We start from the raw sequence: 17,284 nt of genomic DNA, 5'->3' as shown, positions 1-17,284 counted from the left end.
GAAAATTATAATAAATTATGTATCTATAGTAGATATAGATATAGAATAATTATATAAGTAATAAAATACATGTTTTAAATATGTTACGACAATATTATTAAAAAAAAAAGTGTTTTAAATAATGTATAATTATAATGAGACAATCTTTTATTAACAAAAAAAATTTTTTTGTGTCGTCATTGAGTCAAATATACTAAGTGTATTAAATCACTCACTCAAGAACTGCCATATTGAAAGTATTCTGCAAATTCCCAAGATACTCTCCTATCATCTGTTTGGACAATCCCTTTCGACTGATCAAGAATCTGGCGACTCCTTGCGGACTATTCTCCAAAAATCCACGTCTAATGAGGTAACTGATTCCCCTTTCTGGTTTCTTATTGAAAAGATTTAGGCCGACTCTATATTGTCGCTTTCTCACTGTTTCGGACACCTTGTAGCTCGTTTGAGGCGGTAGACTTTCCGTATGGTCCATTAGGGGAAGCTGATAGCCGGAGCTGGCATGTGAGTGGCCAAGCTCCTTCACGTTAGCGGTCATCGCCGCCGTGTCAGCAGTATGACTCGCGCATTCCTGATGTTCCGGCGAACTCGACTGATTTCACAATCATAACAGTTCCGTTAACGCTTTTCGCTTACGTCTTCAGAAAATCGCCGTTACTTGCACTAAACGAGCAAGTAAAGCGTAAATATAATGAGAGAAAGTCAAATATACTCACAATCCCTTTGTGCTTCCAGACAGGCGACCCTCTTTGAGCATCGCCCTCGGAGCTTTCGCAATTGGTGGAATCGCTGCCGGAACTCTGCACCGAACTTAGACTTCCGTTCTCCACGCTTTTACTAAGACCATTGTGTCGTGGTTCCATAGATCTCGAGGTGATGGAAGACGTTCTCTTCGGCACCTCTGGCGGGACCTTTTTACCGGAGCATCTCGTTCTGCCAGGACCAAGCTGGTTGGCGTTGTTCCAATTTTGCGATATAGTCGTCTGTAGATTGTGCGGCGTCGACGGCGATGTACATGGTGTTCGCAGCAAGTCTCTCGGCGGCGTTTCTTGTCTCAAGCCGCACAAGGCTTCCTGCATTAAACAGAAATTGCATCTTCCTTCAAATTAAGGAAATAAAACAAAATACATATTTTAATCATAATAAATTATTAGTCCGTTTATTTCACAATATGATCGTCTACCGAGTGCTTCTTTGCCACCACGTTTATCGATACTCACCTGTGGATTGTAGTAATGGATACTGGAGCCGCTCTCCTGGGAGCTCGATTCCCAGCAGGGACTCGGTGGTAATTGCTGATGTCGGTTACATGGGCTGGGCGCCAATGAGGGCGTATGTCTACCGCTCTGATGCAAATTATGATTTGTGTGTTGATGGCCGCTGACCTGGACCTCGCATCTACCGCTCTGACTCCTTGGTATAGGCGATTGCGAATTGTCCACGTGCCGCCTCTCCCTGAGAGACATGCTTCGGATCGGCATCGGTCTGCTAGATTCGCAATTAATTTAACGCGATGTATTTTTTTTTTTTTTTTTAACGCAACGATAATAGCATCTCCGTGGAGAAACATCTTAATTACCTATTGGCGGACTGTGCCTGCTGAATGTATATCTGACTATGATAAACCATTCTCTCGTGATCGTTGAGATTGCCCGAGCGGTCGATCGCCAATTCTTGAAGCTTCCTGCTCAATCGCTTCTCCGCCTTGGCCATCGCCGTGATCGCCGCGAATTTCTTCAGCAATGTGTACCTCCGAAAGGCACGTTGAATCGTCAGTGCCGCGTTCCGCGCTTTCACGCCGCCGTATTTCCGCTCCAGCATCTCAATCTGCTTGTCAAGTAGATCCTGCGACAACTCGTACCTGTACCAAACGAAACCATGCAATTTTTCACTTCCGATCCATTCACTTGGTTGCGATCCCCGATACAATTTTTCATCCGCACGCGAACCGTTTACGGTTTCTCTGCCGTATCTGTCTTGTTTGTTCGCGGTCGCGAAAGAGGACGTATAAGATTACGACTTACGCGGTCTGCAGCCGACATCGCTTGAGCACGTCGCCGTTACGGACCGAGCCCTTCTTAAGGTGATTCTGCTGATACCCAGCGGACTGTGGTTGCCCGCCGAAGGCCTGCACTATGGTGCCGTAGCTCTGCGGCTGCGAGTAGCCTGTCGCGTTGTGCGAATAGACCTGCACGCCCGCGGCAGGATACGGAGGCCCGTGCGCATAATTCTGGTTCTGCATGTAGGACTGGCCGGTGATGTAGGACGTCGTCGACAGAGACGTCTGGCTACCAGACGAGTACGCGCCGTGCATGTTGCCGTGGATCTGGCTAGCGGCCGTGCTGCTGTGCGACGGTCTCTCCACCTTGGTCGGGAAGCTGCGCAAGAGACAGAGGAATGGTGTGATTAATTTTTGTCCGAGACAATATCACGTCCGTGTGACTTTACTTTCTTAATCTCAGCTTATTAACGACTTCTGTGTATCCCTCAATTGCGAACGTACTTTTCTAAATCGCCTCTAAGAATTTGACAAAACGCGAATAATGACATAAATCGCAGAGTTCTCCAATCACGCTCCAATTTTCATTATCTATAGTAACATTTATATTCTTACGAGACTCTGCAGATGTTTCATCATTATTTCTCCGTATATTATCGCACAGAATTCTCTTATGTTCGTTTCAATCAATGTAGGTTAATTTTAATCTTGGTTTAACTTACTTTTGTCTTTTTCAAAGTTTCATTTTAAAAAAAAGTAAATTAAACCGAGATTAAAGTTAATCTATACGTGGACCACGAAATAAAAAATTTAAGAAATGTTCAAATGTGAATTTTTCACATTAACTTTTCAATTTTCGTTCTTCTCTTGGAAACGACATCTCGAACGATCTCTAGATTTTCAGTTTATCATCCTTCCGATGAAAAACTAGCTTGTATAAGGCGGCCTTTACAAAGAAACATTGTACGGCAAGTCCGCGTACGCAGATAATTGAAATCAGATAAACGACATCGTATCGCCCTATTCACGCGGCTGCAGCGCCAGGTGTTCTTAATAATTAGACAAGCGTATATACGCGAGGCATATACACAGATCGTAAGAATAAAGAGGACGCACCCTCTGAAATGGTAAACGCAAATGATCATGTTGCTTCCGAGGACTCGGGACAATTTTCCACGTGTATCGAATTGCGCGCGATCTATCTTTTTGTCTATGATGCGGCGTGCCGCGGACGTTCCCGATGCACAGCTATATAGTTCTTGCGCGTAATTATATTACACCACGATTGCGCCGCTGAACCGTTTCTTCTCTCGCGCGAGGAACGAAGTACGTGCCTCGCGTGTCGACCACCTCGAACGCCGAAGACGAACTGGCGATGGAAGAGGAGCATAGCAGCTGGCGCTCTCGAGGTCTGCTTTTTCGGACCATTGGGACAAGAAATCCCTGAAAGAATCGTGGATCGAGGACGAGGGGTTATACGAGTCTCTTTTCCCCTCATCCCCTCCGCGATACCATGAAGGTGCGTATTATATGCCCGTATCTCCAACGCGCCGTATCCTGGCCGGTGTGCATCTGGCAGGTGTACCTGCGCGGCGATAGCAGCATCGAGACGATGGTGTTGTTTGACCGTGACACTCAACCTTCCGCGGCGGAGACCGTTTTTCTTACGCAATGCGCGTCAATTAAATGACTTACGTAAGAATCCGACATAACTTGAGTAAATGAATGCGCAACATATGATAAATGCATATGCCAGCCGAAGAGATGAAACGCGAGATGACTGCGATCAAGAATTGCCAAGGCGAATGATTCATGATTCGTTTCCGACTCTCGCGCTTTGCGAGAGAGCGGAGGCTCCCTCCCGTTAAATCGATAGAAAATGTTGCGGCAATACACGAAAGAATAACGATGAAATGCATATCTGCGATAGTCTGGAATCGTGTTACTATAGATACTTAAAATTGGAGCGTGATCGAGAATTCGATGATACCTTCCTCGCTTCGCTGTAAAACGTGCATCGTTCTCGTAAACTGAGTCGTATTTCCCCGTCGTAATCAGTGCGTGTATCATTAAATGTTATACGATAATGTGGTTGAACAATATAAATGCTGCGCCTTAACCAGTATAAGTGCGGCGGGTAACGCAGAAGCAACACGTAATCGCATATGTAAGAGAGATTTCGACGAGTTTTAAATTGCAATTCGAAGAGCTGAGCATTTAAATCTTAACTTAGAATGGAAGTTTACAAACGGGATAGTCGGCACAATTGCGAGAATTAAATTACTTTCTCTTAATAAAGGAGCACCGAATATCACACAATAGGTATAGATTGTATCCCCCTAAATCGGTATAAAGTTCAGAAACTTTAATATGTGTGAAAACGCGTTTGAAAATAGAAGTTGCACCTCTCTTATATTTGGACACAAAGAAAGATGAAAGAATTCAGAAAGCGTATCATCATAAACTTTTCAGGAATGTATTAGACAGCACATTACTGCTGTAGTAGAATAAATTTTATTATATATCGGACTTCTATCAAAATCAATTGTGAAATATACAAATGCAAACATTGGAAAGCTCTCCGGAAGCATCTGCTTCTGGAGAAGTGAAAGCACGTATAATATCATTCGTAATGTAACAAACGTATAATTGCAAAAACCTCTCGGGATAAGAAACACGATGCTTCGTCGCAGTTGTGAGTAAAGTAAATCGATATCTTTTTGATCAATCGTCCTCTTACGAGACGGTTTGAGTTCTTCGAGGAGAACATCAGCGGACCCGTAGGAGCGGATACGCTGCCAGAGACGCGAGATCCTGTGTATAAAGGGAAATAAACGCGAGAGGGACGGTGTGGCATTAGAGCTTCCCCAGAGCAGGAGGAGAAGGAGGAACATCTGCTCGAACGTGCCCACGACTCGCGTGCCACACGAGCGCGTGCTATCCAGAGCCTCCCCGACGCACACGGCTTCGCAGAAGCGGCACGGGACCCCGCGCCGCCTGCCTGCCGTGCCGATGGTGCCCCGACACGCACCTGGCTCGACGTTTTTTCTTTAGGGAAGATGCCACAGGCGGCCAAATGTACGACCGGCTTCTTCCTGCTTTCCTTTTTCAAGAGGCGCTTCTTAATGGCCTATATAAGTACATGGTCCTTATTTTTTTTTTATTTGACCCATGGAAAAGAGATCATACGGAAATATTAGATTATTTACATTTAGAAGACGTTCATATATTTTTTCCATATATCATTTTTACGTATAATAAAAAAAGAAAGTGGACGGACTTTTCAATTGATTTGATAGTGGGAATATATCAGGGAATGAATAGATGAATGAGATTATATTTAACGTAATTGCTAATGCAATTTTTATTAAATATCTCAATAAAACATTTTTTTTTGAATGGGAAATATTCCGCAGGCATTTAACATTGCGAAAACGCGATGGGATTGGATTAGAACCGCAAACAGAAATTCTGTATTAAATGGAGATGAAATTATATTTCCTTTGTAAACATATTTAATGTCCTATTCTATTCACGCTTCATATATTTGAATATAATATTGCATGACATTTTAAACTTTTGAAATCGTGCTGATGATTATAATATTATTATAACATTATTTGTATTCGTAGTCTATAAATGCAATTGCGAGAAAATGTAGTATTTCTATAAATGCAGTTACATGAGATAAAACCGCAGTATATCCATCCATCTCGCATAAATTAAGGATTATTATCATCGGATTGATGTAACGATACGACGCGTTTACAATTTAGTCAAGTTTCGCTGTTGAAAGCAAGAGACACGTATAGCACCTCGTTAACTTCTTAACATGTAACTTGATATATCTTCGAAGTACACGCAAACGTCCGTATTGTTCCTGGAGAGGAGAGAATTGAATTACCGTGTAGTGATAGCTTACGTTCATTATCATTGGCCTAAATGCGCACAATATAAGCCATTTGCATATTGCGAACTCCCCGAGCAGAGTCACCTTCGTCATTCGCTTTGCGAATTAACTGCGTTAATTGTACAATGCATACGCACGTGTATAAAAAGTATAATAATAATTTATTACTCTTCAGAATGTACAAGGCAAAAAAGGGACTCGGTTTACACAAATAAAACTTAACCTATTCATACATCCATTACGCGCGATCACCTAAATGTTATACCTACTTCTATATAACCATTCCTTCGTTATAGTGTTATCTGTTATCTACATCTAATATTATCAACTATTTCAAATTCGTTCTAACAATCTATCTTTATAGTCATCTAGAGTCTTACCCACAGCCCCCCTCCCCTATAATTACAATTACACGCTTAATATAATTCTCATTTTTTTATTTCCTATCGACCTCTATAAAAAAATGAATATACAATACACACATATATTTCGCATTTTTCTTTTATATATCCTTACCTCAAAATGTTATGCAACAAAAAAGATGTTATTTTTTTTAAGTTATTACCATAAAAGAGTCAATTAAACATCGTATAAATATATAAAAGAGAAATGCAAATATGTGTGTACGAAATAAAAATGTTTTAATGTATTATATTATAAGTTATTCGAATCACAAAGCTTTAGAGACATAAGTGACGACAGTTTGATAAAAGCACCGGCTCTTTCGTGATCAATTGCGACGTGAAAATCAGCTGACAGCTCATTTCCACGAAGCTCTCGAAGAGACGCGTTTAAGGACGTCTTTGCTCTACTTGTATGACGCCTCGGCAGATGCAGTTGCATAGAGGATTTGCGCAAAGTGTCCATCGCTCCTGTCAATTACGCCTAAAATCGCTTATTCACGGCACGAAGTTATGGCACATTTTATCAGAGCGGTATTAATAAATTCCGCGGTGCAAACTCACGCAAAAATCGATTCGAGATGAATTTTAATTCCATTCGTACGCGCGCGCGACTTATCGAGACATCAAGACATAAGGGAAACATTTTTTTCAACATATATAAGTATTTTCCAATATTACGGTGCCTTTTACGAGATGGTTCGCAGAAATAAAAAGAGACAGGTACAAGAAATATATCTATCTAAGAAAGAAATACATATTAAGATTTAGTATAAATTTTTCAGTGTACGATATATATATATAAACCTAAAAAAAATATATATATATAAGTGAAAAGAAACGACGGATTTTTAGAAAAATTCAACTGTATTCCGTCTCGACTTCCGTTTCTAAATAAAGTTTCGCGTCATTAACTTTACGTTCGATCACTAAGTGACTTTCGACACGTAACGTTTTCGGTATACGAGAAAAAGTCGTTGTCAGGTAAGTGTGCTATGAGGTATAACCGTACGAAGAAAAAGTCTATGTACACGGTGTCTCGAATTCATTACGGAAATTATTAAAGCGTGCTCCATTATCACGACCGCTGCTCGCGCGCCGCCGTTGGACTAATTATCATCGAGCAATTAACAACCGTTGATTGCCATTACCGGCGTAGGTGCGCGAGGCATCGAGCGATCCTACCTTCTACCTGAGAAATAATTTTGCTCTCTACCGTCCGCGTGAGCATGTGCGTGCTGTTCGTGTGAGTGTTTGCGATAGCCCGCGTCTATGTGTTAGAGAGGAAGAGGCGAGGAGATGATGCCGCTTTAGAGAGATTACGTTTCCTCCAGTATGATAATTACATTCGTGCGAATCTCGTCGAGATAGCGCCGATAGGATGTTAGCAGTTTCCTTTTCTTCAATACAATTTATCTATTTCCTTCTGTTTGTAACAAATTTTCTGTACAGATTTACGATACACTTAGCGAATTACACAAATCTGCAGATTTCATTAAGTATACAGAGAAATTAAAGAAAAATATCAAAAGACATAAATGATAAACTATAATCACGACACTGTTGAATCTATAATGTCAAATTTAACCTAAATTACGTTGCCATTGTTCTTACTTAATATATCGTTATTTTATCCCAAAACAATGGCTAAATTTTACAATATATGGTAAAATAACGGTGTGTGTGTGTGTGTGTTTGAGTAGAAATAGTGATGACTTATACATAAATTATAAGGTTAAATTTGGCACTATAGTGTCTAAATATAGATATAACAGTGAAAAAGTTGTTCTTAAAACATCTTACATCTATATTAACAAAAATAGAGTTACGTTTAAAAGAATATTAACGCGTTTAAGACGATTCGGAAATTAGTTTTTCCAATGATACCTTTACTAATAGTGTTTTGTGATACAGATATAAAAGTTTTGACGGAATGATGAAATATGTTCGATACATGTCAATTATAAATGGTATAGATTGATAACGGTCGTCCGTCATCGAATTTGACAGGTCGTTAGATTTTGGTGAAATAGAAATAATAGATAGATACCGATTGATGAATGACGTCGGCGTGGAGTAACCCAACTGAAGACGCGACCTGACGACCCTTTCCTGAACGGTCACCATCTTCGAGCTTCGCGAACTTTGGTGCACTCTGGTGGTTCGTATCACTTGATAACAGTGGTGCTGAGTCTTAGGTGAGCAAACCGTCACCCTGTCACTGCGTGGCTCGATCATCGTATATGTGATCATCACTGTTCGTCACAAAAGTGTTCACCGTGCCGGGATATGAGTCCCGCTGCGATTCGAGCTCATCGTCGCGTTCTTTGCACAGCTTACGTTTTAATTCAATTCGTAAATAACATTCGCGAATTACCACAGTATTCTTTGGTTAACTGGCGGAAGAAGAGTAATCACGTTAAAAAAGATACGCTCGGTATCCGACGAACCTATAAATCCGATTAAAGCAGAAACCCGTTATATCTCGGTTGGTTGTGGCACAAATTAAGGAAAAGATTTTCAGTGTCAACGTAATATCCTGTTTACTCGAAATTATTATATCTTGTTACGTGAAATGAATCAGAGAACTGTAGTTTTAGATAGCAGACAACTGTTAAATGATGAGTTAAAATCATCTCTTCAGTTGTTCATTCAATTACGTCTTCATAATCGTAGAAATTTAGGTCAATAAATTAATAATTAATCAAAACGCATCGGATCGATCCTTATTAATAGGTAATAATTCTTGAAATCTAAATTTGGTTTCCAAGCACGGAGACCACCTTGAATTTCATTTGAGCTTCATTGCGCATTTAACACTAAGTAATTGGGTTAACTATTACTGAGCTACTCTCGGCAGAGCGATCAATAGTGTCGTTTTCACTCGTCCGCCTTTTCCGGTTGATTCACGAGTAATCGTTAAAACTTTCTAACGATATGTGATTAATATGCGTAACATTAAGTATATCACAGTACGATATCAACGTATGATATATTTATCAATGATCTCTCTTTGATGAAAGTATGTTTATATATTTTTCATATTTTTATACACTTGAAGCCTCGGCTACATGTATTAGAAAATAAAAAATATAGAAAAATAAGGGTGAAATCAAGTTAGTCCAACAAATCTTGTTCTTAGCGGTCAAAAAGCTTTAAAAGATTTTTTTTTAATTGCAAACTTTTCGATTAAATTTTATTTAAATTTTTATAATTTTTATTTGAAATGTCGTTTCTATTACGTGATTAAATAGTAGAATTTTTTTTATGAATTGTACGTATGATTGATTGTGTGTCGTAAATAATAATACTTATTTGACGTTAATATTGAAATCGAATTCGACTGAATAAAGTTTGTAAAATCGAGACAAATTGCCACTGTATTAAAACGCGTAATTAATTTATGACCAATGCAATTGACGTGTACGCTCCGGTGGATACCGTTTGCTGTTCGTCTTTTAGGTGGTTCGTATCGGGGACGCACGTACGAAAAAGTCAAAGACGGCGAATAATAATGAACACAGAAATTCTGCGTGCAAACGAGACCGCACGTGAAATGTCTTTAACTGTGTGTGACATACGGCAAAATATATAAGTCCTTTACAACGCGACTCTCCGAAACTCCGTGCGGTGCATACTCGTCGCGCAGCTCGTTAACGCGATCCACTTTGCTCTCTTTTATACAACGAAAACTTGCTCTGGGACCTCCCTGTGTGGGGTTGCCAGTAGACAAACGCGACGAAATTGATCAAATTAATTCAACGACGACAATGGCGGAACTTCACCGGATGCGACCGCCGAATTGATCCAAGGAGGCCATCACGTTGAATGCTCGTTGAAATGCACCCAATCGAATCAATTCAGATTTCCATTCACACGAGATCGACGCCACGAAGAATGCACTTTTCACATTTATCGCGATTCAATTTCACACCTGTGACACTGTAGGAAACGAACGACGAAGTGTCCGTTTTCCACATCGAGCGATCGCTTTGGTATGAAATAGAAAAGGGGGTGGGGGGGAAACAATAAAAATACCTTGACGGACCGGCGAGCACGTTGATTCACAATCGTCAACTACACCCGTTCTGTTTGCCGTTAGCTTCGATACCATAATGGAACTGTCAAAGTCGAATGAAAGGTGGGGCGGCGGCCTCCCACCGACGGCGATTTCAACGGCTGCGCGCGTATACATTGTTACGCTCGTCTCGATGCTGCTACCGCTCGGAAATACAGGTCAATTCACTCTGGCCGTGCGCGATCGTCGGGTGTACTGATATATATTTCTGAATCTACGTTAAAAAGAGGAGAGCTACACCGAGACGGGACGAAAGGTCGTTGCACCCATGAGGGAGAGATCCACTTTAACGCGCGGCTGGAAAGAAGCCCGATCGATTTATGGCGCACAAACGATTTCCAATCGCGATCTCAATCACGCTTGCGTCGATTGATCCGAGTTAATCCTTGACGCCTATATATATATATATATATATATATATGTTCCGCGGAATAAAATTTTCGATTTAGTCGATACGGTGATAAAAACGACTCACGAGAGACGTCCCTGGCTTTATTTAAACACAGAAAAATATCATACCGCTAAGAAAAGTGATTATAGGTTCAGTTTACTTTTTTTCTTTTGTAACGGCTATTTTTAATAAAAAATATTTTCTTGATAATAATCATCATAAAATGTACATGTTATAAATTTTTTAAGAAATCTCGTTATGTGAACAAATTTATTTTCTGTCGAAGAGAAACGGCTTTATATAATAAACAAATCAAATTTATTTTAATTTAATAATCTTGACTGAACAATTTTAAATTTGCGGATATATGAATTCTTGAAACAAATAATTGATGTATATTTGAATACAGTCTGTGCTGTATTGAAAATAATATATATTAGTTTCGTATACAAAATTTTACGAAATTAAGACCTGTCTAAAAAATGTTCAAAAAAATTACACCATCTCGCAAACGTTCGAATTCTCATGTTGTCTGTTAATCACGACCTTTGACAAATTAATGAAAAACACACAACAAAATGCAGAATATCGAGCAGAGAAAAAACAAGAGGCGAAATACAGTCGTCTCCGCATTTCTCGCGCGATTTTAATTGAACGCTTGTATCTCAACGCGTTGACGACAGATTTATCCCTCTTTGGATACGCGCGCTCGTACCACCAGCTGAACTGTAAATAGAAAAATAATAACGCACAACAGGTATATCCGCGTACCGGCTGTACTTTCACGTATGTTAATGTCAACGTGATAGGGATTTCGCGTCAATACAGCGACAGTTTCAACGAGCGCGTGTGTTCCAGTTTTAATTTCACATCGTCTGTGCGGGCTGTTGTTTTTTTTTTTCCTCCGATCTAATATGAAGAACACGCAAGCGAAGTACGCTTCACGCGACATCGACATGAGAATATCTGCGGTTATGTACTCAAGTATGTTTTTTTCAAAAACGGCCCCCGCCGTCCAGTCTGTATAAAATTTTGTACTAAATCTAGATTCGACTCTATTTGCAATTTTTTTATATAGTATAATAATATAGAGTAGTTCGAAAAATACGATTAATTGTGTGCCAAAATGCTATCATATTCTAGAAAAAATAAATAAATGAGCTTATTTCTTGGATTTGGCGTGATAATGTACTACTGTTGGATATTATAGAAGCGATATAAATCCCTTCAGTAAAATATAAAACATTTTGTTATATTTAACTTGTATATAGTCAAAATGTAAATCGCAATAATTTCTGTTGTTAGTTCGAAGTAAATAAGCAACGTTTATATATTAGTGCATTTAATAAGTGATAAACAAAATTCGAGTCAAGCTCAAAACAATTTTTTCAGTTAAATTAACGTCATTACTGAGTAGAAGCAATGAGGATGTAAAGAAATGATGAAAAACTTAAATTGAATATTGTTATTATATGAATTTAATCCCTTCACACACACACACACACACACACACATCTCGCGAGATTAAAAGATCGCTCCGATTTTTACGTCACAATTATAAGATCCTTCAACAATAACACATAGAGTTTCTCACGTAGAAACGATTAAAGTAACAAAAAAAGATGATTTAAGTGTAGTATTTTCACTTCACACGGCCGCAATATTCACAGGTGTATTCATGAAGACGCCTCGATCAAATTGCTTTTAACAAAACCGCGTCAACATTCGATCTTCCGTGAATTCCATCGGCGCTCTGATCGACACAATTATCTGGAACGTCAGCGAAGAGCCAAACGTCGAATTCACACGCGGGTCCGACCTCATCTTCTCTCCGCGGAATCGGATACTAAAGTCCTCGCGGCACAGCGTTATGCACAAACGGCCTACGTATACGAGAGCACGGACACGTCGAGATCCTCAATTTGCCTGTGGCAAAAGTAAAAGTTAGCGATCGGGAGAAAGCTCCGGTCGAGCGTACTCTCGGCGGCTAGACGCGGGCGACTGTGGGACTGGTCTAGGCGCACGAATTGCAAGTGGCAAAGGTTACAAGCGATTTCTGCGGGAAGCAGAACCCGCGAGCGAGTTCGCCGCGGGGAAAGAAGAATCGAGAGTAAGCCGCGCGCGCGAAAGCGACTTCGACGAACGGAAAGGACTCTTCTTCTTTCTTTCTCTCTTCTTTATTATTTGCCGAGTTCCAAAAGTGGCACTCCGCTCGACGGAATGTCGGAGTTTCTATAAGAGCGTTCATTTTTCTCAATTTTAACAGTTGTAACGGCGAGCCCTAGTAACGGCGCGTTCAGGTTTGCTTCGGTGAAACGTCACACTCTAATAATAAGTTCACGTCGGCATACTATCGAGTACACACGATAGGATAATAAGTTGCGCGCACGCAACGTCAAGAAAGCCGCGCGCGATTCTTTTTCCACATTCCTTTATTATCCGCTTTTCTCGTTCCCTAATGACACGGTGAGGGTATATATATACCCGAGAGCCGATGTGTAATGAAGAATAGCGGGAGTACCGATGCGCGCGTTACGTGGAAGCCACGAGCGGATTTCTAACTGGCGTGTAGTGTGAGATTTGTTCGATATTAGCGAACAAAGTGTTATGTATATAATGGAATACAAAATATCTCCCGCGTCTCTCACTCCGCAATTATGCGTTTTTATAAATGCATTAACCTCGAATTCAAAACGTGCGAGAATTCATAAGGAAATTCATAACATGCGAATTGCAGGGAAATACGCGCGATAGGATTTTTTTTTTCAATATTAAGTAATACTTAAAATTGAATGTACAAGTCAAAGATTTTGAGGTGTCAGAAATGTTCTCTCGATATTACTTTCGCAGTTCTTAAACTCAAGTTATTCGAACTCGAGGATATTACGCGAGAAAGAATTTTCGTGACATAAAGGTAAAGCTGCGATCTCGTCTCAAAAAGTCTTAACGTATATTAAATTTTTAATAAAAGCCTTGCTATACGTAGTGTATTTTTGTCCGTACTTTCAGAGTACTCGTCTAAAATTGAATGAAAATTTGACACCATGTGGTGTGTCAATCAACGAGAGAGAGTTTCTCTCCCTCGATTTTCGAACATATACTCGCCGGAAAAGCTTTTTCCCGTGTCCCTTCGCATGCGAATGTGTAGTCGGCAAATTTTATTTTCCTATACACACATACGTGTGCGAGTCCTCGGTTGACTAAACGCGGGCGAAAATGTCCGGTTCTGGATAACGGTCCGTAAAATGCAACGTAGGAAATACACGGTCGCACGGTTTTCATTTGGTATCGTCGAAAGGATACCTAAATTTATCTTCGGAATCCAGAGGAAACCGTGTGGATCGGATACCCTTGGGAAAATGTGCTAAGACGTTCGAGTGAATAATAAAACGGATAGTGAACGGGCTATCGATTTCTGAAAAGACTTTTCCTCACGATTCAAGAGATATACGGGTGTTGTGAGAACCAGGTTTGCGATTCGCCGAACTTCACCTGGTAATTTAATAATGCAAGTTGTTAAATATCGAACTTAATTAACACGATTAAATCGCAAAAATTAATTCCGGAATGTTTGTTATAATTATAATATACTATGTATTACTGATATTAAGATCAGAACACAGGATTGCTTATATGAATAAATAAAGTAACGAGAAACGCTAACGAGAAACGTCATTATTTTCGACATTTTATCTTTCGGAGTCGACACTAAAATCCGTATACAGATGTGATTCTACCGATGATGGGTTTGTTAAAACCATTTAATTTATGTTAATTAAGATAATTAACTCCTTCATTCTATACACATTTTCTGCACACATACAGTGTACGTAGAATTTTAAGATATTATCGAAATTATTTAATGTTTTATCGATATCATCTAAGATCAAATGTATATAATAGTGCATCTGTATGATGAAAAAAATAGTCAATTTGGAAAAAGCTATTTTTAAAAAACTATTAAATTTTTTAGTATAAATTATTTATCGTTCTCAAATCATGAAAAAGAAATTTTAACAGTTTTAATTGCATTTTCTCTATGTAGAATTGGAAATAATATACATTTTAGATTTTTGTGGCGGCCTGCTCGGTAAAAACAAGCAGCTCTCGAAATGAGCGAGATTTGTAGCCGAAAGTGTGAGATATGCTATGGAAGGTGAGTGTACATCGTGCTTCTTCTGGCCGTATAAAAGTTTCCAGCGGTTTTTTCGAGCGCAGTTGGCAAACCTCGCTTGCGTAGGACGGCATGGCCGAAATGGCGCGGCGCCGGGCTCCGATTATCCCGATATCATTGTACCCCCCGAGAGTTTTGTTCTCACTGGGGGGGGGCTACGGGACGGTCGGGAAATGGCGTCACTCCGCGCTCCCACACACGCGGCGATTCCGCGTGCTCGTGTGCGCTCTCCTGAGCGACTAGATATCGCGCGAATGGTATTAACGGTATACCGGCAATACTATTCGCACTACGTACCTGGGCCCCCCACGTGTTCGATGCGTGTGCACGAGAGATGCTGTTAACATAGTTATCGCATTCGTACGTCACGCTAGCCGCAGTTCCTCCTGACGATATACAATGCCAATGTATCCGCAGCTTGGAAACCGATATCATTTTAAACCTGTGTATCTCCTCCACGCGCAAGCGATGTATTACCTATCAGCGATTATGTCGGACAATCGTTTTGCTTGCAGCGACGTTAGAAGGAAGGTTTATAGCTCCGCGTCGCGGATGAATAATTCTCGAATTACAATCACCAAAGTGAGACACTTCGGCGTGTTAATCGGGTAAAGTATTTTTTTGTGTCAATGCTATGGAACAGACAGAATGTCCCAATTTTGGGTAAAGGGCTCGAAGGAAGACTTTAATGCGTGACGAACGTAAGAATATAAATATTTAATGACGTTATTCTCCATTTATAATCATCATTAACGTCCCATTATAACTTAATGCGCAGACAATCGTATATCCGATGAAACGACGTGTTCGCCATTACAAATCGTTCGACACTTTCGACACAATTGCGTACTGATTCCCTCATTTTCTCTATAATCGCTTTATCGGGGGATAAGAAAATCAAGCGGAATTTCTACAAGAAATAAGAAATGATACTGTCTTTTAATACATAAATTAATCATCTTGAGAAGAATTTAAACCGCCAAATACGAATTATGTACAACTCTATTAACGTATTAATATACCAACACAGTGAAAATTACTCTGAACAAACCCCGTTACTTTTTCGAATGCAGATACGTGAAAAGTCCAATTACGTACGCGCTAGTTAGTAAGTCAAGATCTTCTATCGCCAAGCTAAATTGAATCTATTTCTGTATTATGCTCCCACGCATTGTACCTCTACTAGTCAATAATGAAACGCGCGGACACTTTTCCATTAACGCGTTGTTGTCTGACGGCGTCGTGTATATGCATGTCGCTGTACTCGCGATTGATTCAAACGGACAACCGCCGAGGAACGTCACGTACATTGCACGCGTGCAGTCGCACACTCGCGCACACGCACCCAAATGGGTTACTGCCCAAATTGCTTTCAATGCCGAAACGGCGCGGTGCGACGTCGGCGACAGGCGCCGTTTCGTGACGCACACGGCGTGAATTTAATACGTATCATTATCGTAGCGTTATATTGACGGCCCGTATAATATATACGGTGGCCGCCGCGACGAAGGTATCGTCGACAGCTTCTTGATTTTACTGGCGCTTTCGTCGTCTCGCCTACTGCCACATCCGCGATACTTTGAAAAGTTGGAACTGTTAATGGAGAGTAGCTCGCATTTTTTTCAAGAACAAAAAAAACCCGGAGACATGACGAGATACGTTTACACCGTGCGCTTAGTCCGCGACCTATACGATAAGTGTCTTTGTTTAACCTACAGGATAAACAAGGACATCTATTGTTTAGGCCGCGGCCTAAATGCACGGTGTAAACGTAGCCATTTATATAAATTGCTTTATCTTGATATAAATATATGTATCGAATAGACAGACAAATTCCTGAGAGATTGTTGTTTCAGTATTTTCACTTTTTCATCCCGTATTTTATTGGTCTCAATGAAGAAAATAACTTTCGCTATTAGCTATCACCTTTTATATTATAGATTATGTGATATTTGTGGCTCATTATCGTTCCACATTTAATTAACAAAATCTGATATTTTTAACATGTTAAATACATATTTCATATTATCTGAGATCCTCAACATATTTATTTAAAGTCAAGCTCCTGAAACATTTTATTTTCACTTAATTTCTCTTGCTTTTATTTTCTTCTTGCAATTTCAATTTAAGGTATACATATTTAATGTGTACTGGTATAAAGAAAATTTTTAATTACATTCTTAAAAACGTATCCTGATTTCTCCTGTTTAATATTACTATAAAATTTTAGTTACATTGGCTTACTATTGAACTTTGTATAAAATCTTCAGATTTCTGTGTACAAGAAAAGTATTTAAATATATTCCTATATTATTGAGAAGATATTAATTT

The 17,284-nt window shown here is 39.8% G+C and overlaps 1 protein-coding gene across 5 annotated transcripts in view; it reads right to left on the bottom strand.

Annotated features, from left to right (window-relative positions):
• siz (Brefeldin-resistant Arf-GEF family protein schizo) overlaps positions 1-17,284 on the bottom strand; it is a 47,990-nt gene that overhangs the window by 1,479 nt on the left and 29,227 nt on the right. For 2 of the 5 annotated variants that reach the window (XM_018539707.1, XM_018539711.1), the window contains exons 2-6: positions 2,025-2,378; positions 1,580-1,861; positions 1,221-1,488; positions 717-1,073; positions 216-592 (exon numbers count right to left, since the gene is read on the bottom strand). In XM_018539707.1, coding sequence (XP_018395209.1) covers positions 216-592; positions 717-1,073; positions 1,221-1,488; positions 1,580-1,861; positions 2,025-2,378 — 1,638 coding nt within the window. Of the gene's footprint in view, positions 1-215; positions 593-716; positions 1,074-1,220; positions 1,489-1,579; positions 1,862-2,024; positions 2,379-8,360; positions 8,774-17,284 lie in introns of those variants that run through there. The other 3 variants (XM_018539709.1, XM_018539710.1, XM_018539708.1) reach the window with 3 other exon arrangements.

Source organism: Cyphomyrmex costatus, unplaced genomic scaffold, assembly GCF_001594065.2.
Source record: "Cyphomyrmex costatus isolate MS0001 unplaced genomic scaffold, Ccosl1.0 scaffold219, whole genome shotgun sequence".
Lineage (NCBI taxonomy): Eukaryota > Metazoa > Arthropoda > Insecta > Hymenoptera > Formicidae > Cyphomyrmex > Cyphomyrmex costatus.
This window is presented reverse-complemented; position numbering and strand designations above follow the sequence as displayed.